Source organism: Mauremys reevesii, linkage group 3 (assembly GCF_016161935.1).
Source record: "Mauremys reevesii isolate NIE-2019 linkage group 3, ASM1616193v1, whole genome shotgun sequence".
NCBI lineage: Eukaryota > Metazoa > Chordata > Testudines > Geoemydidae > Mauremys > Mauremys reevesii.
This window is the reverse complement of record NC_052625.1, coordinates 185,271,443-185,295,432: the sequence shown is the minus strand read 5'-3', so window position 1 is coordinate 185,295,432 and position 23,990 is coordinate 185,271,443. Positions and strand designations below refer to the sequence as shown.

Sequence of the window (23,990 nt, the reverse complement as noted above, 5' to 3'; positions counted from 1 at the left end):
CAAGTCAATGTAGGACAAACGCCAAACATCATCTAAAATGGAGGCAATCAATAATCACTCAGTACAAACACAGTGCTCTAAAGCTGTAATTGCAGGGTTGTCACGAAATAACGAGGGAGTCAGAGTCTTCTGGAAGACAGGACTTTTCAGAACGCCGTTTTAATGTACAGAAATTAAGTGCACAGATGGTAACTTAATTCAGATATTCTGCAGATGGCAGTGTTTGTACAGTAACCTTCACTAGCACTGGGAAGGAGGACGTTTATAATATCTGTGGGGATGGTGTGGTCCAGGGCTGAGGAAATGCAGGAAAGATGGACTGCAGTTCCATTTCAGATAAATACAGATAATCCTTGCCTACAGAGATCATTACTGAGCTCCAGGCCATCAAAGGTCTGGTAAAATTGACTGCTGGCATTTTTATTGTTCCTCAACCTAACACTGTAATTTTCTGAACTAAGTGTTCATCGGCACTATCCAATATTTTTCCTACTTAAAGTTACTTTGAAGCCTCTGACCTTCAGGCAGTTGTTCCATTTTGAATGAAAATGTCATTATTTTTGTAATATGAATACACATCTCATGCTGCCTCCAATGTTTCTCCCTTTACAGAATAAATACATAGTAAAAATAAGAAGACATGGTACGTGATAAATTAATGATTAATAAAAAGAAGGTAACCAGATGTCTTACATATCCTCTCTCATACTCCAAGGACAAGGGGAAAGTTAATGAAAAGGCAACACATTTATAACATACAAAAAGAAACTTTTTTTCCCCCACAGTGCATAATTAATCTATAGTACTTACTGCCATAGGACTTCACTGGGGCTAAGAAATGACTGGGACTCAAAAGAGGAATCGATATTTGGATGGGTAATGAGAACACGTACAGATACTCATTTTATAAACCAGTGGCACTGCATGGAGGTATAGGAATCTGCCAACATGGATCATCTTGCAGGAGTGGAGCCATAGCCCCTCATCCTTCAGAGCATAAAACAACCCCTAGTTGAGAGGGTTTAGGAAGGAGAGGGTTTCCCTTTGGGAAAATTGTATCCTTCCTCTGAAACATTTGGTATTGGTCACTCTCGGAGACAGACTACTGATCTATTTGAACCACTGGTCTAATTGCTATGGCAATTCCTATGTACATACCTGTCTGCTCCTTGTCAGAATAGACTTTAATTTGAATGATAGCCATGAAGGATATTTTTGCTCTACACATATTGAGGCACCACTCTGATACCCTTCTTGTGGCTGTGCAATAGGAAGCTAATAAATAACGTACCTTTACATAAAGCTGCTGAAATTCGTCAAGGTTCAGTCTACCACTAGGACAGTCCTTTAGAAATCCTTTGTACCACTGTTTGAGTTCATGTTCGTTAAACTCCGTGCTCTTCACCAGATCCTCCATCACTTCAGGGGCCAGTTTGCTATTCTGTTTCCCCATTCTGCCTTAAGAAAAGCAAATTAATACAATTAGCCAAGTTGCTGTGATCGTTTTAAAACTTGATTAGCAACCAAGCTGGAGTATGCTACTGACAGCCTTGTTTTGTGCTCACTGATGCTTTCAGCCAAGCCCAACCTCATGCTCCCCCGGATTATTTGGATGCTAAACTATATTTAAATAAGTGTTAGGCTGAATTTGAGAAAAACTAAGAAATTCATCTTTCAATTAAAGCTCTTAAGTCCTGCAGAGAGACTGCTGAGTTTGCTTTCAAAATAAATGAGAATTTGCTTAATCTTTTTAATAATAATTTAATATAAGGATTCTACCTTTTTTTTCCTTTTCTTTTTGAGAGGACTAACAAGTTCTTCCTACCAGTGGTTACCATCATATAAAAAAGTGACCTTTCTTTTAGTAATCTTGATAAAGTAGTTCCTAACCATTCCTTGGGTATTCAGGTATGAGAGAATGTGACTTAGGCTGACATTGTTATTAGTCAGTATTATGCTGGGTTGAAAAGGATCTTGTATGAATTAAAATGCAATGGAAAGATCACATTTCACAGATTCATAGATCTGATATTATTTACAGGTTTCTCTTTAATCTTACCTTAAACCCCTCCACCGATGTCAGTTCAATGATTGCCAGACTTTACAATTTATGGCCCCAATCCTGCAAAGGCTTCCACATATGATTAATGTTACATTTGTAAGCAGTCCCATTGATGTACATGGGACTTCCCACATGCATGAAGTTAATCACAGGTGGAAATCTTTGCAGGATCAGGGCCTGTAATACACCTCGCTCTTGAAATATGAAGTGCTCTGCAGTATATTAGTGGGGCTACATTTTTATTTTGATAATTTTAGGTCTTTTTATTATATCCACATTGACTAGTACAAATAATTCTACCTCCCCCCACCTCATTTTTTACTTTCTTACTAATTTTTTTAGATAATCATAGTTTATCCCAATGTGCATTTTTGCAGTAATCAAGACAGTGGATGAATGACAGTGTTGCCATTTCCTGTCCTAGGCTCTTAGGGCCTGATCTTGCAAGCCCAGCTCACCTGAGCAATCCTCACTCACATAAGTAATCCCATTGTATGAAGGGGCGAAGCCCTTACAGAACCAGGACTGAGGAAAAGAGTGGTTAGCTCCTCAAACTGTGAGAGATGGGTTCTGGGTAGAGAAGCCCTCATTAAAACCCCTGGCTCCCTCCAAGCTAGAGAGTCAGAGTTAAAGGGTTGATGAGGAAGAGTCACCTGTAGCAGTGGTTCTCAACAGGGGCCCAGGGCCCCATAGGGGGCCTCGAGCAGGTTTCAGGGGTGCCTCCAAGCAGGGCCAGCATTAGACTCGCTGGGGCCCAGGGCAGAAAGCCAAAACACCACTGCCTGGGACTGAAGCCCAGGTCCCTGAGCCCCGCCACAGGGCTGAAGATGAAGCCTGAGCAATGTAGCTTTGTGATGGCCCCTGTGGCATGGGGCTCCATGTAACTGCCCTGCTTGCTACCCACTAACAGCAGTTCTGGCTTTTATAGAACTCTTGTGGCACAGGTGGGCTGTGGAGTGGGGGGTCTCAGAAAGAAAAGGGTTGAGGACCTCTGACCTGGAGGAACCTGGGCCTGCAATAAGGCATATGGAGTACTTCGAATGGGTAAATGGACTGACACTATCTTATGGAAAGACATTCTTTGTTGTTCTTTTGGGGTATTTTATTTAAAATATTTTTTGGTACTTTTACTAATAGCCCCTGGACTGTGTCATGCTGATTTTAGAAACCTTCCCTTATACTGTTAAGTCTTCCATTCCAGCTATGCCCCAGCTCTTCACAGAACCATGTCTAGGGCGCTTTCTATATGGTGTCTTAAATATCCCTGGTATCACATTCGAGTCACCTGTCAACCTCAGCTTCTTCACAAGCCAGCCATCCCACTCTTCACACCAACTGTAGCCGAAAGGCTGTCCAAACAAGTCAGCAGGATGCAGTTCAGAAAGGTTTAGCAAACAAAGTATCAAACATTCTTTTTTTTAAAACAAACAAACAAACAAAAAAACAAACAAACAAACAAAAAAACCCGAACAACAAGGGATATTTTTCCATAACAAAATGTCAGTCCATTTACCTGCCTAAAGTACTCCATATGTCTCACAAGTGGCGGAGACGACCCTTCCTCACCAGCCCTTCAACTCTAACTCTCTGAGAGAGCCAGGCATTTTATAAAGGGTTCCTGTACCTAGAACCCTTCGCAGAGAAGTCCTTACCGTCTCTCTGGGTGATTGACAGTTTGGCTGACTCTTTTTGTCACTCCCAGTTCTATAAGGGATTCACCCCATCACACACACTGAATTCAAGTTAACCTGGTTAGCTGAGCACCTCCTGAAAAGTGCTGAATGTCCTCAACCTCCATGGACTTCCTTGGGTGTGGAAGATGCTCCTCAGCTTGCAGAATCGGGTTCATATAGTCTTTCATTCACAATCTGCTCCCATCTAAGTCAAGAGCAAAACTTCCCTTTGTATGCAACAGAAAACCCACTGGAAAAATATAGGGCCTGATTCTCCACTCCCCTGTGCTTAGTGTAGTTATTTAAATCTGAGCAACACAGGATTAAAACACTACCATTCTGATCTGATTGCCTTTAACACCTACTGTGCCCTCACTCTGCACAGGTGTAACTGACAACACTAAATACAAGGCCCTAATCAGGTCCCTAATGTGAAGCATTGAAGAATATACTGTGGGAAAACAATCCTGAACTGGTGGAAGCATAGACAAGTCTTTTTCATCTATTGTGAATAGTTAATTTGAAGTCCAGAGATTAATTTAAATCTTGAAAAGGAATAAAAACAGACAGGAAAGAAGAATGGAAGTGGAGAAATATAATCATTAAGTGCTATATAGTGAACATTCAGTAGATCATTTACATCCAACTATTGTCAACACTTTGAGATATTAGCTGTATTTTTATATTGGCCCCTTTGTCATCTTTTACCAAAAATGTAAACATAATTTCCCTTAATCTCTCCTTGTGGGCCACATGTTCTAAATAGTAGTACTTTAGTTTCATTGTATATGATATTTTCTCCACTATTTTGCTAACAGGGTGCTCAAAATTTCATGCAGTGCTTAGTTGTGTCCTGTGCACAGAAAGAAATAATGTCTTCCCTGGACCGACACCTAGCACTTGTGTTTCTACATTCCAGTGTAGCACTCGCCTTTGGTGGCAGCTCTGCATTTCATATGTAAGTTCAGTTTTAAATCACCTGCCAACCCTTCCCCGCCCTCCCCATCTTAAAATCTTTTTTTTCCTGCAATATTGCTTTTAAACAAACGTTTCCCCCATTTTTAAACGTAGTCTCTTTCTCATCAAGTGAGCTACTCGTTACTCTGCCCATTTCCATCACTTCCCCACAGCCTGCTTTATCTGGCCAGGCTCCCATAGCGTTAGCCTTCCCTCCTAGCTTTGTGTGGTTAGTGACTGTGACAGGTGTATCTCTTTGCACAAATCTACTGAGTGATACTAGACATGGCACTAAAGCCTCTGGATCTCTGCTCAGTACCTCTTCCCAAGTTGTCACAGTTCTATTAATAATCTTTGTTTACAGCCCTTCCCATTCCATCATGTATCCATCTAGGGTGACCAGATGTCCTGATTTTATAGGGACAGTCCCAGTATTTGGGGCTTTTTCTTATATAGGCACCTATTACCCCCACCCCTTGTCCCAATTTTTCACACTTGCTATCTGGTCACCCTATATCCATCCCATAATAATTATATCCAAACCAGCTTGTCCCAGAGGCAAGTCATAACTGTTGGCAAGTCACTCTGCCAGGACAGCACAGGTTTCAGCAACAAGAGCATTTTGGACACCCAGAAAAAGGGGCACAGTTTCAAAGGATTTACTGGGTGTGAAATGAGTGCTGCAGGTATGACCAAGTAAAATAGTGCAACCAATAGGACAAAGTATTATTAGCCAGGAATATCCCAAAGCCTTAGGGACAAATTCTGTCCTCTGTTGCACAACCACATTATGGTGCTGCACAGATGTAACTGAAGGCACAACTGGGCTCAGAGTTTCTTTAGGCATTGCCAATATCTAGCAGACAGACCTGGTAAAACATGCCCTGCATTTGCTTCGTATGTAAAAATCGAAGCCCATTTTCAATCTCTCTGTTCTTTGTGAATTATAATAATCCTCATGTGGAACAACTATCGATTTATCCATTTTGTGTAGGCAAAAAAACCTAGTGCCCTTGCTTCTACTCTCATTTAAACCAGCATAAATCATCGAAGTTACACCAATTTAAACATGGGTAAAGGAGAGACAATAGAGCTAAATGTTTGTCACAGTCAGACATATGCGTTCAGCTCGAGTGCGCCTCCCATACATTGTACAGGGAACCTCAGAGTTATGAACACCTGAGGAACGGAGGTTGTTGGTAACTGAAATGTTCATAACTCTGAACAAAACGTTATGGTCGTTCTTTCAAAAGTTTACCACTGAACATTGATATAATACAGAACCCTATATTGGCAAATCTAGTAGTAATACATTTTTCTCCTTGCCTCCAGTCCCAATTGTTTACAAACTATTTTTACTTGTTTTTGTGTTTTAACCGGCCTGTTGATTTCCTTTGTTTTGTTTCTTTTTTGTCTTTTAAAAATAGTGCTATATTTTTCAGTCCCCAAGAACCTTACTTGTTTTCCAAGAGTTCTCAAAGATGCCTACCAATACGTATAACATCTTTTGCTATACTCATAAGGAGCCTAAAATGAATGTCGTCTGGCTTCTTTCATTCATCTATGTCATTTTTACTTGACTTATTAATTTAGATTCTAGATATTTCCATATCCTCATTTTTATTTATAATTATATTTTTTCTAAAATGTATCCATTTATTTACATAGTCCCATTGATTCATATGGCACTTCAGATATGTAAAGCAGCCAAAATCCCTTCAGGAAATAGCATTCTTCTGTAAACCTCAACTCCATTTTCCGAGAAAAAATATTTTCTCAGTTATGTGGATGTAATTATTGAAGTCAATGGAGTTGCTCCAGATTTATACCTGTGCATTTGGGCAAACAACTGGCCCAACATATCTATCTATATCTATCTATCTCTTCCATCATCATATTCACAGAAACAAAAGACTCCTTTCCTGTCTTTCTCTGTGATACATGATCCTAGTATTTGCTCACCTGCTTGTTCCACTACAGATTGTCTGATCTGCCTCAAACACCTTTCAGCAGCCTTTGATGCATCTTGCCATATAATGTGAACCTCTCTGTGTATTGTATTCATGCTAATTGCAATGAATAGTTTAACAGAAACCTTTCATAGATGATGCTTTCTGTAAAACTTAACCAACATGTAAGGAAGCAATAATTTGGGACTGAAATCTTATGTATTTTCATTTATTTGTTGGTCCAGTTAAACATGGTACATTATTTGCTTTGCTCCATTTGATACAGGGAACCGAACAAGTTGATCAGTCTTGTCAGGTATAATCCTCTACTGTAATTATATCAACTCATTTTTTCCATCTCCTTTTCAACCTCTAGCTCTTTTGTTAGCAAAATACATTTGAATTACAATCTGCATTAAGGCTCAACAGTGTCATATGACTATCAAGTGAGTGCCGAGGCTTCTGGTTGCTGTACAGCCAATTAATTGTGGAAAGAAACCTATTATTCATAGATTTTTCTAGTTAACCATGAGATTTAGTTCAGTCTTCTACGGTTTCTTTGCATCTCTTATTATTATGGAAGAGGTATAATCCATCCTTAGCAATGAATGTACTAGCTGCCAACACACATTTAATTTTCTAAAATTAAAACATTTTTACATTAAGCCACAATAATCATGGTTTACAAAACATGTTTTTTTCCCCCTCTGAAAATCCATTAATATGCATTAGGCAGAAACAGCAGAGCACAGCTGCATAACCACTAAGTTCTTCAAGTAGGCAGAAGGTCACTTGCTCACTATTAGAATCTTTTTGTGGAGCAAAATTTTTGTTTAATCTATTCATTTGCTTCCAAATCATTGTAGTATGTCAACATCCAAGCACTGTTCTTCAAGTGTTGCATATTCTGGAGAATGGCACATCATCCTAAAAAAATAATGTTTTGTTTCTAAGCAACATGCCTTGAACAAACATTTTTGAAATTTCTGTGTCAGAAAAATAAAAAAATCTACTTAATACAACCAGGGCAAAAATCAAGACTTTCCTGGAGGGTTGACAACCTTAAGTATTGTCCTGGAGTCTCCAGGAATTAAAGATTAATCTTTAATTAAAGATTGACATGATGAAACCTCCAGGAATACATCCAACCAAAATTGGCAACCCTATGTTGGTGAGCACTTTCTTACATGACGAATCCCAGTGGGTCAAATTCTGATACCTTTACTCCTCCTGAGTAGTACCTTACTCCTTGAGCAGTGCCTTTGTGCCACATTGCAAACTTCTAGCAGACACTGAGGATGGAGTCGACCAGGGCCGGCTCTAGACCCCAGCACGCCAAGCGCGCGCTTGGGGAGGCTTGCCGCAGGGAGGGCGGCAGGCGGCTCCGGTGGACCTCCCGCAGGCATGCCTGCGGAGGGTCCAGTTGTCTGGCGGCTCCGGTGGACCTGCTGCAGGCATGCCTGCGGAGGGTCCGCTGATCCCGCGGCTCGGGTGGACCTCACGCAGGCGTGACTGCGGATGCTCCACCGGAGCCGCGGGACCAGCGGACCCTCCGCAGGCACGTCTGCAGAAGGTCCACCGGAGCCGTGGGACCGGCGACCGGCAAAGTGCCCCCCACAGCGTGCCGCCCTGCTTGGGGCAGCGCAATTGCTAGAGCCGCCCCTGGAGTCGACATAGCTTAGGTTGACTTACTGTGGTGTCATCACCGCGCTGAGTTGACAGGAGACACTCTCCCATCAACATATCTTATTCCTCTCATTCCCTGTGGAGTACCGGGGTCGACCAGAGAGCGCTCTGCCATTGATTTAACGGGTCTTCACTAGACCCACTAAACTGAGCCCCAGTGCATCGATCAACAGAGCGTCGATCCTGCGGTAGTGTAGATATAACTTCAGATGAATATCCCCACTGCTCCTCACCATGAATGAGACAGTCACAGTCTATTCCTTTGTTGTTCATATAAGTACACAGACTGTATCATTCATATATATAATATATATATATATAAATGGAAAAATACTGAAGGCAAAAACACTGGGCAAGTGAAGAACTGTGGGCGTAATCTGAAATAACAGACCAATTTTCTTGTTATTTTTTTTACTAAGCTGCTTAACAAATTCCCTGCCGTGCCCTGGTAATAACTACAACTCCTGACCAATCTCAGCATTGTTCCTTTCTCCTCAGGCTACTTCCGACACTGCCTTTCCTCTTACTAATGTCAGCATGAAGGATAGTTGGAAGCAAGACAAGGCTGTGAAACCAGCCTGGTGATTCATCCTTTCAAATATATTTCTTGTTCCACAGAAAAATAGAAATCTAGAGCCAGAACCTACCATTCACACATAAAGGCCAAAAATCTTCTCCAGAGAACTCAGCCTGAGTAAGTAGCTGGGGGACTCTGTGAGTGGAATGGGAGAGGAACTCTCCCACCCAAACAATGGTCCCGGAGTCTATGACTGGAGTGGCCTGTTCTGGCCACACCCCTCTCCAGAAACACCTCTGCACAATACTCTCAGGGATACACTGCAGAGGGGTATGCACCTCCAGAATGGCCTCCCCAAACCCTGTCCCATGCCTTATACAGCAAAGTGGTTCTGCTCCCCAAAGGTCCTCTGCACCCACAGGAGAGGAGACAAGATTTGTGCCATCATGGCCCAGAAGGGGAAGATGTATCAGAATAGTGCAGCTTTGCAGAGTGGAGGAAATTGCTGTATTCTTCCTTTTGGAAGATAGGGAGGAACCCGAATTGCCAGTTTTTCCCTTCACACGGCACTTTGGACGTAACTGTATGATTTTAACCACACTTTTGCTTTTATTTGTGCCACACAGTGCAACTGAGGCTACAGCCTTTAATGAAAAATAAATAAATGGGAATTTTCAGTGTAATGCTACATTAAAGTTAATGGCAATAAGGCACCATTTACTGCTAACGAAACGCACTTCACACACAAAGTGTGTAAAAAGGCCAGATTCTTATTTCTGTTACACCAGAGTAAATCCAGTGCAACTCCACTAACTTTATGCAGTTACTCCAGAGATCAGATCCTGGCTCAGTGTCTCTACCCACAATGGAAACGATCTCTTTACTTGGGGGGTGGGAATGGAAAGTTCTGACATTATACAATGCCGTCATACACAATGAATTCCTAACTCGTTAAAAGAGTTAAATGATACAATTACTGAGTTATTAAATAATAAGCACAGATGGAGAGAGAAAGTAAGAGGTTTAGGCAAGCGGAAAGAGTTGTTTTCAGATGCTATTTGAAATGAGATGGACAATTGACTAGGTACTAAGATACAAAGCAAAGTGTTCCAAAGGGCAAGAGCTGCAGGGGAGAAAGCTCTAACAGCAGCAGTGGCCAGATTGTGTGATCTGATACCTTTTTAGACCAACTGTGTTCCCCCCATTTCTGCTTATTTTGTTTCCTCTCCTCTTTTGGATGAGGTTTGGCACCTATGCAGGGGTGAAAGTAATATTCAATTCTTACTGGTACGGGGGCCCAGCTCTGGGCCCCTGGAAGGGGTGGGGCCTCGGACAGAAGGGGCAGGGCTGGGGGTCAGCCTCCCCTAGCCAGCCCATCTGCGCTGCCTGGCCATGCTGCCTGGGGCCCCAGAGGGGATTTAAAAGGGCCCGGGGCTCCCGGCCGCTGCTACTGCAGCAGTGGCTGGAGCCCCGGGCCCTTTTAAATCACCGACCCCAGGGCAGCTGCCCTTTTTGCACCCCCGCATTGGCAGCCCTTCTGGTAGGGTTCCTACCAGCAGGACCGCCAATGGGGGGGTGGGGGAGTGGAGCAAAAGGGGCAGCTTGAACATCGGCCACGTACAGGCCGCTACCAGCTTCTTACCGGTACGCCGTACTGGCCCGTACCAGGCCACTTTCTCCGCTGCACCTGTAACAGATCTCTCAGATAGTTTAGTGATATAAGGCTGGTTGTCCGTAAGGGATAATGGGTAGACATGTTTTGTTTTGCTAATGCTGACAGAAAATAACCATCTCAGTATAGGAGACAAGCAGATCAGTGGCCTCATTTCTCCTCATGCCTAGCCGTTATTAGCTGAAGTGTTCTGTAGGCACTGGGTTGTTACAAGTTTTAAGGAGAGATTTGTTTTATCAGGATTAAGATGAATATTTCCTTATTTGGACTATTCTCTTCAACTCTGTCCTCATCCAGAATAAGTGAAAACAGAACTTCAAAACATTTCCACCATCTATTGCTGTAATATGGGATTTATTCATATGCTAAATACCATGCAGCTGAACTTCAGTAATCATTAATCTGATTATTCAGACTGCTTCTCCCTCTCAGTACTCATTCATTTTGATCACTGTAACAAGTTTGCAACATGCTTCATGGCAAAGTTTCCAGTTTCCAGCTGATTTCTCTGAGGTTTTTGGTTGCAAGAGTTGTTGCTTCCAACAGAACACACTATCTCTCCCTACTTCAGTTCACCTCAGTTACTGATAAGCAAGTCCACAGTCTCCTGAATATACCAACCTCAACTTGACCACTTAAAGCAAGTTGGGTGGCTGTAATGCCACTATTGATAAGCATTTCAAAGACTTGGGACCGCCTGCACCATTTTAAAATCTTAAGAGATTCATTCCCTATTCAAAATACCCTTTCTTGATGCTGAAATATTTGATATATGATATTGCTCAGTTGCAAACTCCTCTTTGGAAAAGAGGAGCAGTTCCAGCTATATTTGAACATCAATGCCAATCTCTGTGGGTTCCAGCCTTCCTTTGGATTTGAGACGATATTTGCCAGGGTTATAAACAATTTACTGTTGATTTTATATCCTGGTGACCTATGCATTTTAGTCATACCAGGCATCTCAGTGGTTTTGATACAACTGAGCATGGGTTGTTGCTCCAGTGACTAACGGTCATTGCTGCTGGGTCTGGAATTGTCCTCTAGTTCCAGTTGTGCCTAGAAGATAATGTTCAACTGATCTTGATGCACAGTTGTGTAATCACTGAGAGATTAGACATATGATAACTTTCAAAGACCTAACCTGTTTCCCATATTTAGCCCTATTGGTAAGATTATTTAACACCATGGGGTAGAGCACCATTAGTGTATTGATGCCTCACAACTGTATCATTCTTGCTCTGGGATGCCTGCAAGTTTAGTCTTTACAAAATGTTTGGATGCATCAGAACCACCTTTTCCTACCCACATGAAACCAAATTCTTGTCAGCAGTTAGAGGTCATGGTTACGAAGATGCTCTTTTTCCTTGTGACCTGCATATTGATGGTACATGCTTGGAGACAGTGAGCCAGATTTAAAATCTTGGCATCGTTTCTATGGAAAGCACATGTCAGAAAGTTTTTTTTTGTTTTCTTCCCACTGGTTATGCAATTTACAATGGCTGCTCCCATTTCTAATCTGTGGCAATTTCACAAAAACAAAACACATGCCTTCATGACCACCAGGATTGACTGTTGTAATTTCCTCTTAACAGGAATTCCAGCAGTTCATCTGAATTGCTTGCATCATGCTTACTCACTAGGTTGAACAATCATGATTATTCCTGTGCTCCTTATACTTGATACATACAAAATAGCTAAATTACTTTAAATTGGCACTGTTGGTATTAACAGTTTAGATCTTGGCCACATTCAAGACTTCCTCTTTTAGCCTCATCCTGGCAGGTGGCTATGCTCAAACACCATATGACTTCTTATGACTATGCCTTTGAGTCCTAAATGAGTGAGTTCTGCTGTGATGAGTCCTATGGTGTGGACTTCACTCCTTCTTTACATCCATCTCAGCCTCTTTATCAGGGCTTTTAAACAATATCTAACCCCTCTTTTCTGTAAGTGTTTTAAGCATTCTGCTGGCCTCGTATTTATTACCTTCCTCCTCGAGTGCTTGTTTTTTTGGTACAAACTCTAAAATGGTGGGCTTTATTAACCAACTATTTTACTGTGCTAATAATTTACAGTGTCCAGAGCACTTTAGCAGGAAGGAAAACGGGTGCAAGGGCAATAAAGCTACTCTACGACTACTATTACTCGTGTAAATATTTATTCTTTTTTCACCACTCTATTTACAGTTACAAAGTGCAGATTTCCTTAAAGACAATCACAGAACCCAATATGTTAATTGTTAACATGACTTCAGCCTGTCATGAATTGGTATGTACTGTGTTCCTGACACTGGTGGTTAACTGTTTTTCGAGGTCCTACTTGCTCGGGTATAATCTTGCCTCACTAGTTGATAATTCTCTCTCTACACTAGAAACTTAATTCAGGTAGAACTCAGTGTCAGAGAGCACTAGTTTATACAGCACAGGTTCTCTCTTATGGGACTGCTATTTACTTCAGGCAGGGAAGGAAATGCATTAAGAGGCAAACTGAGTCTCTTTCTTCATGGGTGTGGAGGTTCCCCCTGCAGAAGAACTAATGCAGTTATAGTGCACAAAGGAGGTGAAGACAAAGGATGAGAAAGGTATAGGAGTGCATACTCCCTACAGTGTGAAGCCCTGCTCAAGGTGAGCTCCCTGAGTGGCAACACACAAGAGGTGAGAGAGGGCAGGAAAGTGCTATGGAAGGGCAGGGCCAGAGGGCTCCTGGAGCAGACCTCCTATTCCCCCACAGGACGGGGAGCTGTACAAGAGTCTTAGGAGGCTCCTCCACTTGATTAAGAGTAACTGCCATGAAACAGAGGTTTCAGCCCAGAGAGGAAGTTTCCTCCTATTCTATTTACCTGTCCTCTACCTAAGGCCAGCGGATGAGTTCAGGTGCTGGGCCTGAAAGACTTAAATTATGTATGAGAAAAATCTAGGATATAATCTTAAAACAACAAAGAAAGATTCTATTAGAATGTGTCATGAAATTTTTGCAAAATTACGATTATGCATACTAAGACTTTTAAAAAGCACAATATAATCCAAAATCTGCTCCACATGGAATTGTTACCCAACTATGCCCTTATCCATGCTGTCAAGGCAGTATGTTTGTGCACCCATATTCTGGGTGTAATGGCCTCACACAATGATTTCCCTCAGGCTGCCCCTCCAAGGAGGACAAATAATTTGCAGGTTGACATGTACGTATGTAGCATTACTGGGCCTCAAAGAGGACCAAATCCTGAAGCCCTTATTCAATGTTCACTTATTTAGTGCTACCTCATTGGGAATTTGCCTCAATACAGATGTTAATAGAAACAAAGTACAGACTTTAGGATTTGATTATAGTAAACAGAGTGGAATCTTCTATTTTTATTCCTCCACTCTTCGCATCCCTTCACTAGTTTCCTCTTCTCCAGTGAATCCAACTACTTGTAGTCACCTTTAAGGCCCTTCACAGCCTATCCTTGACCTAGCTATCATCTCTTACATGGTATTGAGAGGTCGATTCCCACTCAAGTTCCTTAAATGAAGCTAGCTATAATTGCCCATTTTTAATTTTTTCCAATATGCACCTTTGGACTTTCTCACATTCTGCCTTTTATGAACGACAGGAGCTCTCCACAAATATCTGCAAAGCCACCTTATTGTCCTCCCTTTAAATTCCTTCTTAAAACACTTATCTGGCATGATGCGTACAAAAAACGCCCCCACAAATCCTTAATAATGGTAGGCGGCTGGTTTGCTGAAACCACTGATTTTCATGCTCAGCAGTATCAGCTCACTATTTTCCTGGGCTCCCCAATCTGTTTTGTTCACCTATACCCTTATATGTAGGTTGCAAGCTCTTCGGGGACAGGGACTGTCTCTTTTGTCTGTACAGTGCCTAGCACAATGGGACTCCGGCCTCTAAGGGCAACAACATTAATTATTATTCCATAAAAAATTTCCCTATGAGCAGTCTCATTATAATAGGAAAGGTTCAATCAGGCAAAAGATTATTCTTCATCCTGGGTGTAGCATCTGGGTCTCTCTTTGCTCACTGCAGTTACAGAGGGAGGGCGCTAGTAGCTGTGCTTATTGGTGCGAGAGGGTCTCTGCTAGACAGTATCTGAAGCCACAGGGAAGCAGGCGTAGCAAGACAAGTCCAGAGCCTCTCCCTCTTTCTGCAGGGAATAGCTGCAGCAAGATTAGGAGCAGGGATTCGCTCTTACTCTCACCCCTACTCACAGAATACTGGCAGCTTCTCTTCTCCCCCTCCACCTCTACTTTGTCATGCGAGTTTTGCCTGATAAAGGCATGAGTAAAAAGGTGAGCAAGGACGTCAGGATTTGTCTCAACTAACAGAGTTTCACCATAACTGAGATAATTACAAGCAGATTTCACTATTCTCGGTCTCGTATTTACACTCAATTATTCCATAAAAGAAAGAAAAAGTAAGACTGATCCTCATGGGATTAGCTGTCTTTGGGTCAAATTTATCACTGGTGTAACTGAGCGGATTTCAGCTGATAATTTTGACCCTTTGTGCTAAACAACCACACTAATGAAAACCATATGAATGTAGATGCAGCAGCTGTTAATGGAAGTGGTTAGTGTGAATATAGATTAAGGCTTATTTTTCTACTAAAACCCTTTTAAATCTAAACACAGCATCTGTGTTATTATGGCTATTGCTTCCCTCAGTACAAAACCCACCCCGCACTCAGACCTCAGTCATCAGAACTTTCCCCTGTGGCTACTTTTGATGGTGCTCAATTAAATGCAGGAAAAAAAGTATTATCGAGATGACGAATACTAATTCTGCAGGATGAAATGAGTGGCTTAATGCTTTCAAGTCAGACATAGAGGGATGGTCAAAATTATTACTTGGCTAAGTAAGTCAACAACTGAATCATGCATCACTACTTATAACTCAAACAGAAAAAAATACTGAAGATTTAACTTGTGGCAACATTAAATACAGAAGAAAAATAAAAGAGACCTGAAAACTTGTCTTTTTCATGGAGAAAGATGGGCAGGTAAATTGCTTCCTGGGAACTGGATAGCTCTTGGACTGGTAATAAAAGAGAAAGCCTTTCAGACCCAGCTTACTGCTTCACATTCCATCCAAGCCAGCAGTGACTGAAAGTTATTGTCATTTGTCAGTTGTTTGATGGTCTATGTGGGATAAGTTGCTGTTTTCTCAGTCCGATTCTAAATGGGAAGGTAAGTACCTATTTCACAACAGAGTGAAAGGATGGGCTTGTGGTTAAGGAACTAGGTGGAAATCTGGGTTCTGGAAAACTTTGCTTTGTCAAGGATTTACTGTGCTACCTTAAGCAAATCAATTAATCTTTTTGGCCTCAGTTCCCCATCTGTAAAATGGGGGTAATAATACATTCTGTGTCTGTTTTGTCTATTTAGAGCTTTTAAGGACAGGGCTGTCTCTTACTATGTGTATGTACAGTGCCCAGAACAATGGGGCCCCATCTCTGGGTTAAGGTCTCTAATCTTAAATAATAATAACCACTGCACTAATTGGCACCCTTATTGGACATCTGGGCAAAGAGGCCAATGTCAGATGGGCATGGAACCTAAATGAGCCTTTCACTGGGTCCCTATAGTTCAGAATTTAGGAACACCGATGGGGAAGCTTTCACTGGCGGTGCCTGTGCTACATCTTTTACATAGATACTGAACAGACTTCATTTTCTAGGACTACAATGTGGGTGAGGTAATATTTTTTATTGGACCAACTTCTGTTGGTGAGAGAAAGAAGCTTTCAAGCTACCCAGAGCTCTTCCTCAGGTCTGAGAAAGGTACTCAGGCCTGGTCTACATGACAGAGTTAGCAGCAAGATGTTTTGCAGAGCAGCATGTGGAGCACATAGCGTATGCTTCTGAAGCTTCGTGGGCAGTTGCAGTTTCAGGTGTGTGTGCAGGTTAAGCTTAGAGAGAAGCAAATTAGAAGCAAAGAGAGAGAGAGGGAAGATGACCAGAGCGATCCAGTGAAACCAGAGTTCAGCCCCAACCAGCAGAGGTGTGAAAACCAAGGTTAACAGACACAGTTTCTCCCTCCCCCATCCTCCCCTCCTGGCCTAACCCTCCTTATCTCCTCTGCTTCTCTTCTTGCTTGCATATATATACACCTTGCCTCCTTGATTCCAATGCCCTGATCTGAGAAAAGTGGGTTCAACCACTGAAAATGCTGCAAAAAAAATCTGTTAGTCTATAAGGTGCCACAGGATTCATGACAGAGTTAGGTCTATGTAAGGCAGCTTACGTTGACCTAACTCTGTAAGCATCTACACTAAAATGTAGCTCCCACCATTGTAATTCGTCCAACACACCGACTTAATAACTCCACCTCCACAGGAGGCAAAGCACTTAAGCTGATGTAATTAGGTCGACACAGTGTCAGTGCAGGTTCTGCGCTGCTTACCTAGACTGTTGCTGCCTTCCAGAAACCATCCCACTATGCCCCACACTAGCAGTTACATTGGAGCAACCCCTCCTGGTGAGGATGTGCACCATCGAAACAAGGAGCATAGTGTGGACATATAAAACCGATTCAATTACAGTAGTGACTGTATGTCTACATAACTTAGGTCGACTAAGGGCATGGCTACTCTAGAGAGCTTGCCGCTGTAAGCTCTCTAATGTAGCCACGCTAAGCCGATGAGAGTGAGCTGTCCCATTGGCTTACCTATGCCAGCTCCAGGGAGCGGCAGTAGTTATGTCAGCTGGAGCAGCTCTCCTGCTGACATAGGACTGTCTGCACCAGCACTTATGTTGGTGTAACTTATGTCACTCAGGGAGGTGATTTATTCACACACACACACCGAGTAACAAATTATGCCAACAAACTGTAGTGTAGACATAGCCTTCATTTTGTGGTGCAGACTTTCCCTCAGAGTGTCACAGTTCAATACAAGATCAAATAGATGGTTTATCATTAATAGTTAACACATATTCTAAGGGACTATTCAAAATGGTGGCCCATTAACACACCTTTAGTCATAGGAGAAAAAGTGGGGAGGGTTAGCGGCTTACAGGCTGTTGTAATAAGCCATGAATCCAGTGTCTTTCTTAAGACCATGATTTTTAGTGTTGAGCAAGGTTATGAATGTAAGCTCCCAAGCTCATCTTTTGAAAGTGTTGTGCAGGTTTCCTTTGAGGATGAGGATTGATCAGTCAGCTGCAGAGTGAGCGCTTTGTGAAAAGTGTTCACCCACAGGTAATGTGATGTTTTTGTCTTTTATCATTTTCCTGTGAGAGTTCATTCAAGAGGGTGGTGATTGTCTGGTTTCACCCACATAGTTTTTATTGGAGCATTTAGTGCACTGGATGAGGTACACCACATGTTGTGATAGGCATGTGTAGGACCAATGAATCTTGATAGATGTGTTGTGTAGGGTGCTGATCACTGTAGTAGTGGAGATATGTCTGCAGGTTTTGCATCTGTTGTTCTGGCAGGGTCTGGTGCCACTTTAAATTGGTGTGTCCTCATCTGTGAGGAACCTGCTTCTGATGAACTCACACAAAAAGATGATAAAAAACAAAACCACCACAGCACCTATGGATGAACTACTTTTGCTAAACTATCTGTTCGATCTTGTACGTGGAGTGTCACAGCTAAATATCTTTCCCAGACCTGAAGAAAGAGCTTTGTGTAGCTCGAAAACTTGTCTCTCTCATCAACAGAAGTTGGTCCAATAAAAGACATTACCTCATCTCCAGTATCCTGGGATCGACACGGCTACTGCACAACTGCATACAACAATAGAAGATTTTCTAGGACTATCAATCCAACATTTTCAAAAACCACGAAATTAACTCAATTTTTTCTAAAAGAAATTGCTTCTATACAGATAGAAAAATTATGGGTTCAGTAATCCAGAGGAACTTTTTAAAGGCAATATATGCTTATACTATCTTGTCAAAAACTAATAATGCACATAATAATTTATCTTCTTTTGTATTTCACTTGCATTACTACAAGTTAGCAATACTGGTATTTGAAATCTGATTGACAGATAACATGCATGAATCTCCCAAATCCTTTTTCCTGACATAATAAAAAAAGTTTTAATAGATGAGAGTGCAAAAGAAAAGAAACAAGTTTCCTAGCAGGGATATTTATTGGAATGACAACTGAATGTATTTGGATTAATATTGATAAAAAAGGCCAAAAAAAAAAATGCCAAAGCAAAAGGAGAGCTCTCTCTGTAAAGAGATTTTGTTCACAAAAACGGAATTTCATTATTATTTCATGCCCTTCATAGCAGGACCTTAAGCCCTGGCCATATCCTTCATAGCCTAAGTTTCAAACAGAAAACTGAGATGCTGAGATATTCATCAACTGCAAACTGTTAGGTATATTCAGAATCAATACCAGCATTTTAAAATTAACTCTGTATTGATTAGGACAGGGTAAATAATATGATAAATTTTCTCAAAATATAAATAATACAAGTCCTTTGGCCAAATATAATATATATCTATACATATATACACACACACACACACCAGATGTAGTCAGAAAGATTTTTTTTGTCCTGAAAGATTGTATGTTATAATTTCAATACATTACAAACAATTGGCAAAATTTTTCTCTAATGGTCTTCAATGACAGTTGCATTTGCACAATTTTTTCCTCAAAGTTAGCTTCTGCAATTGTGCTAATACAAGACTATGATACTCACATTGTGTGTGTATGTGCTACTAGATTCTACAGCTACCAAGAAGGATTCAACCTATGACTCGAGGCGGGGGGAAGGAGGGGAGAGGGGAAAACAGAGAAATCATCCAGTACCATAAGACACCACAAATCTGCAGTCACTATCACATCAAAACTATGTGCCTCAGCCTGCAAGGATGAAAAGAGAGGACACTATTCATTTTCTTCCTCTTGCAGAACTGAGATAGACTTGTTTCTTAAATGCTGTATTTCCAGAATTTAGCAGTGCAGCAGTCACCTTTGTTTTGAGCATCAATGTATGGACAGATTCTAGCAACAAGCTACTGGAATCAGTTCAAGATGAGTAGCTCAGGGAATGTGCAGCAGCAAAGGTGCCAAATGAGATAGGGGCAGGGGAAACCAGCAATAAAGTAGATAAAGAAAAACTGTTGTCACAACAAGGAAAATATGTTAGGATTATAAACTAACCCAATAAGGAGCAAAATTAAAATTACTTTGCTTGAATTCACAGCACTTATATCCACAAGGATGGAGCAGTAAAAATGGACAGATTCAGAAATCTTGAAATTCAAAATCTTGAAATGCCAAGTTGCATTTCTGCTAGACTGTAGTTGAGGAAGTAAAATATCTTTATGATTCACTGCCCTACAAAACACCAGCTGGCAGATTCAGATCTCCTTGAGAAAGCTGCCTGAGAGGACCCAGCTATGAAGGCAGCACTACAGTCTTTGCATTCTGAACAGTGGGACTTGCAGTAAATATCCATAACCCTTCAAGGGGGCGTGATGTTTCTTCATAACTCAGAACAAGTCACTGCTGCATTGTCCATTGAGGCAGACAATGCATACTACATACTGAGAGGCTCAAGGATGGGGATTCCAAAAGCTCTTCAACAACTAGCCATGAATCTGGCACACAAAAGGTACCAGTAGGACCAAAACCCCAGTATGAGAGTTTGGTTTCGGTGCATACAGATGCTCTTGTTCAAAGGATTGTAAAGATCTGCCAATTAGGGCAGTTAGTGGCTTTTCAAGCCAAAAAGAAATCATGGGTCACATAAGACTAGCAAGAGCACCCAGAAAGCAGTCAGCATTGAGTGTGTTTTATCACAATATCTGTTGATCCTGGATGACGCTTATTCTCATTAGTTACCGTAGTTCCTATGACTTCATTGGCAGCTATCACTGTAATCCCTTACCTACTTAAAGAGTGACCAATGAGTGTTTCCCCAAATGAACCCTAACACTGAGTGTTTATAATGCGAGTAAAATATATGAAAACATTTTTTTTAAAGGAATTGAAATTATGTGTGGTAATCATCTCCATGACTACTATGCTTGTATGTTTTCTTCCTTTCCCCAACATTTATGTTTTAGAGTGCAAATTCTTTGGGGCCGGGACTGTATCTTCCCACATGATTATGCAATGCCTATCACACTATGGGAGCTACTGCACTATAAATAATAGAAGAGGTGATTCACAACTTGATGTAGGATCAGCTTGAGATATATTATTAACTTACAGACTAGGAATCTCAAACAAGGATTTATAGATTCATGTATTTTAAGGTAAGAAGACACCATTGTGATAATCTAGTCTGGCCTCCTGCCTAATACAGACCATAGAATTTTTCCCAGTAATTCCTGCAACAAGCCCAAACACTTGTGGTTGAGCTACAGTACATCTTTTAGAAAGAATTCAGTCATGATGTAAAGATTTCAAGTAATGGAGACTCCATGACATCCCTTGGTAGGTTGGTCCAGGGCCTCATTGTGCTAGGCATCATACAAATATTGACACCTTGATATCAGTGCATGCGGGGAAAACATTAGAGAAACTCGAAGAAACAACAGGGACAAAATTTAAAAGCAGTCTACAAAAACTGCAGCAAAAACCAAAATAACCATAAGAGCTATTATGGCACTGGACAGAATATTGGAACTACTAGGTAAATCAAATAAGAATCCATAGGGTGCCAGCAGGCAAGGAACTGCCTGACCTGATTATATTTGTAGTACTATTGTTGTTAAAATTACTCACAGAAGTCTCTGTATATACAGAGAACTGTTATGAATCCGCTCTGGAGTTGAACAAGGAAAGACTCCAAACGATGGCTCTTTGATTTCCTCACTTTCCAATCTCAAGGACAAAGAGACAATATTAAAACAAATGAAAACTAGAAAAGCTGTTTGTTGTTTGAAGGTGAGGAAAAAAGAACCTCATATCCCCTGTCCTGAGCAGACTGGTGACTTGGGCCAGGCAGAAAGAATTTACAGGGTCAAGAAACAACTTCAAGAAGGAGCAGAAGTCTTCTTTTGTCAGTTTGTCAAATCCACATTATCCTTCCAAGCCTATGTAAGCACCATCCAATCTATGCACTAACTGAGACAGAGATCCAGTAGAAAAAAATAGTACATAATCATGTAATTAGAGACTGCATTATTATATATACACACAAAAGGGCCAAATTAAGGTTGCACAGGTAACCTCAATTTGACATTTCCTAACTTTTCAGTCCTTGACTCTGCAACCCTAAATGATATGGAAAAGGGGGTAAACAGTGAGATGAAAACATTTGCAGATGGTAATGCACATTGGAAAACATAATCCTAACTATACATATAAAGTGATGGGGTCTAAATTAGCTGTTGCCACTCAAGAAAGAGAGCTTGGTGTCATTGTGGATGATTATTTGAAAACATCCACTCAATCACAGAATATCAGGGTTGGAAAGGACCTCAAGTCCAACCCCCTACTCAAAGCAGGACCAATCCCCAGACAGGCTTTTGCCCCAATTCCCTAAATGCCTCCCTCAAGGATTGAGCTCACAACCCTGGGTTTAGCAGGCCAATGTACAACTACTGAGCTATCCCACCAAATAATATATGTAGATATATACCTATCTCACACAGCTGGAAGGGACCCTGTAGCAGGGTGCTGCTGCAAGGGCACCTAATTAGCCCCTGCTCAGCCAGCCCCAATCAGGGGAAATAGATTGGGGCTGGGGAGAAGTCTGGTGCCTGGCCTCTGGAACTGGCTGCACCTGTGGGCCTGCCAGTTGAAGAGCCATAAAGGCTGGCTGGCAGCCAGTGCAAGGGGGGAAATGGCCAGGGAAAGGGCAGTCTCCAGGCTGGGGGAGACTCCCTGTAAAAGAGGAAACAGTAAGACCTGTAAGGCTCTGTAAATAGTATCACTGGTGGTGGGAACTTTGTGTGAATAAAAGCCATGGGTGCTGCATCAAGAAAAGGCTCGCAGTGCTTTATTGGAACAGCAAAGAGCTCAGCAGGAGGGGGGCTGAGGAAAGGACCCAGTTACAGACCCCAAAAGGTCATTGAGTCTAGCACCCTGCCTTCACTAGCAGGACCAAGTACTGATTTTGCCACAGATCCCTAAGTGGTCCCCTCAGAAGCCTGGGTTTAGCAGGCCAATGCTCAAACCACTGAGCTATCCATATACAATGTGCAGCAGCAGTCAAAAAAGCTAACAGAATGTTGGGAATCATTAGGAATCTCTTTTCCAAACTGAAGAAAGAATGGTTTGTATTAATAACAGTTAATAATAAAAATCAGTTAGTGTTTAACAGCTTCATATGATAAGGAACAATATGAAAGCTAAACAATTACACCATTAAGACTTTTTTGAACTCTGTGAAACGGTTGTGCAGGAGACCAAGAAGAGCCTCTTTGCCCCCAATGTAGCATCCATGAAATCATGCATTAAAAAATTCTTCTGAATGGTGGAGAACCTGATTCATCTGGATTTTCTTCAGTTGATGGCTGATTTGAGCCCCTTACATTATAAGAAATTTTAATATTTCCTTGAGATCAGATTCAGGCTGAGCTGTTTGCACCCGTGGTGGGGGCAGACAACTGGAGAGTGTTCACTAGTCAAGTTTCAGGCTGTCTGCCACTTGGAGGTTATTGGAAGAATTTCATTCCTCAATCTGTGACTTGGATCCAGGTTCTTGGAAGGAGAAGACCTGTTAGGAGAAACTGCGGTCCACTGTTGGTTGAGTTTGTCAGGACAAGGAGGCAGTTCATCTTTAAGAAAGCACTCTGCCCAAGAAACCATTTCTTGACAATCTGGCCAATTATCAAACTGTTTCAAATATTTCCTTTGGGGGTAAATTGAGACAACTCACAATAGGTTGGGTGCCTCGGATTTCCTGGAGCCTTGTCAATCTGCATCCACAACCCATTACAGAGACTGCACCTGGCTGATGAGCTCCATCTGGAGATGGATGAAGATCAAGTGTACCAAGTTTATATAATTATATCTATCAGCTGCCTCTGATAATGCTGATTATGAGTTATTGTTGATTTGCCTGTGGTCCAAGTGGATGGGCACTATTAAGTGGCTCCATTTCCTTCTGTTTAATTCTAGATAGTAGTCTCAATTATTAGCCCTGAGGATGGAAGAACAATCTTGTAGGATTCCTTCTTGTTTACTGTATATATGTGGCCATTTCTATGTTAATGAGGAGACACAGGTTACAGTGCCTTCAGTATGCCGTGTCCTCATTTCATATTACCCAGAGGATATAGATGAGGACCTTACCCACTGCCTGATTGAAATTGGATATGGATACGGGCAATTTGATTAAGACCAAAATGATGTCAGTGGTTGGGCAACATCAAAGCAAACTAATGAACTGTAATGTGTGGGAGGAGGAGCCACAAGGTTGCCATGACCATAGCATCAAATTCTCTATTATTATTTTTAATGTGACTGTGCTGTGAATTATGAATAACTTTACTGTGACAAAACTGTATCCATACTCATTGGGGTGCAGCTCAGCACAGAACCTGACC

General features: G+C 41.6%; 1 protein-coding gene across 4 annotated transcripts in view; it reads right to left on the bottom strand.

Moving 5' to 3' along the window:
- Positions 1 to 23,990, bottom strand: part of VSNL1 (visinin like 1) — a 137,691-nt gene that overhangs the window by 76,864 nt on the left and 36,837 nt on the right. For 2 of the 4 annotated variants that reach the window (XM_039531986.1, XM_039531989.1), the window contains one exon: positions 1,292 to 1,458. In XM_039531986.1, the coding sequence (XP_039387920.1) occupies positions 1,292 to 1,453 (162 nt within the window). In that variant the 5' untranslated portion in view covers positions 1,454 to 1,458. Of the gene's footprint in view, positions 1 to 1,291; positions 1,459 to 15,481; positions 15,505 to 23,990 lie in introns of those variants that run through there. The other 2 variants (XM_039531988.1, XM_039531987.1) reach the window with 2 other exon arrangements.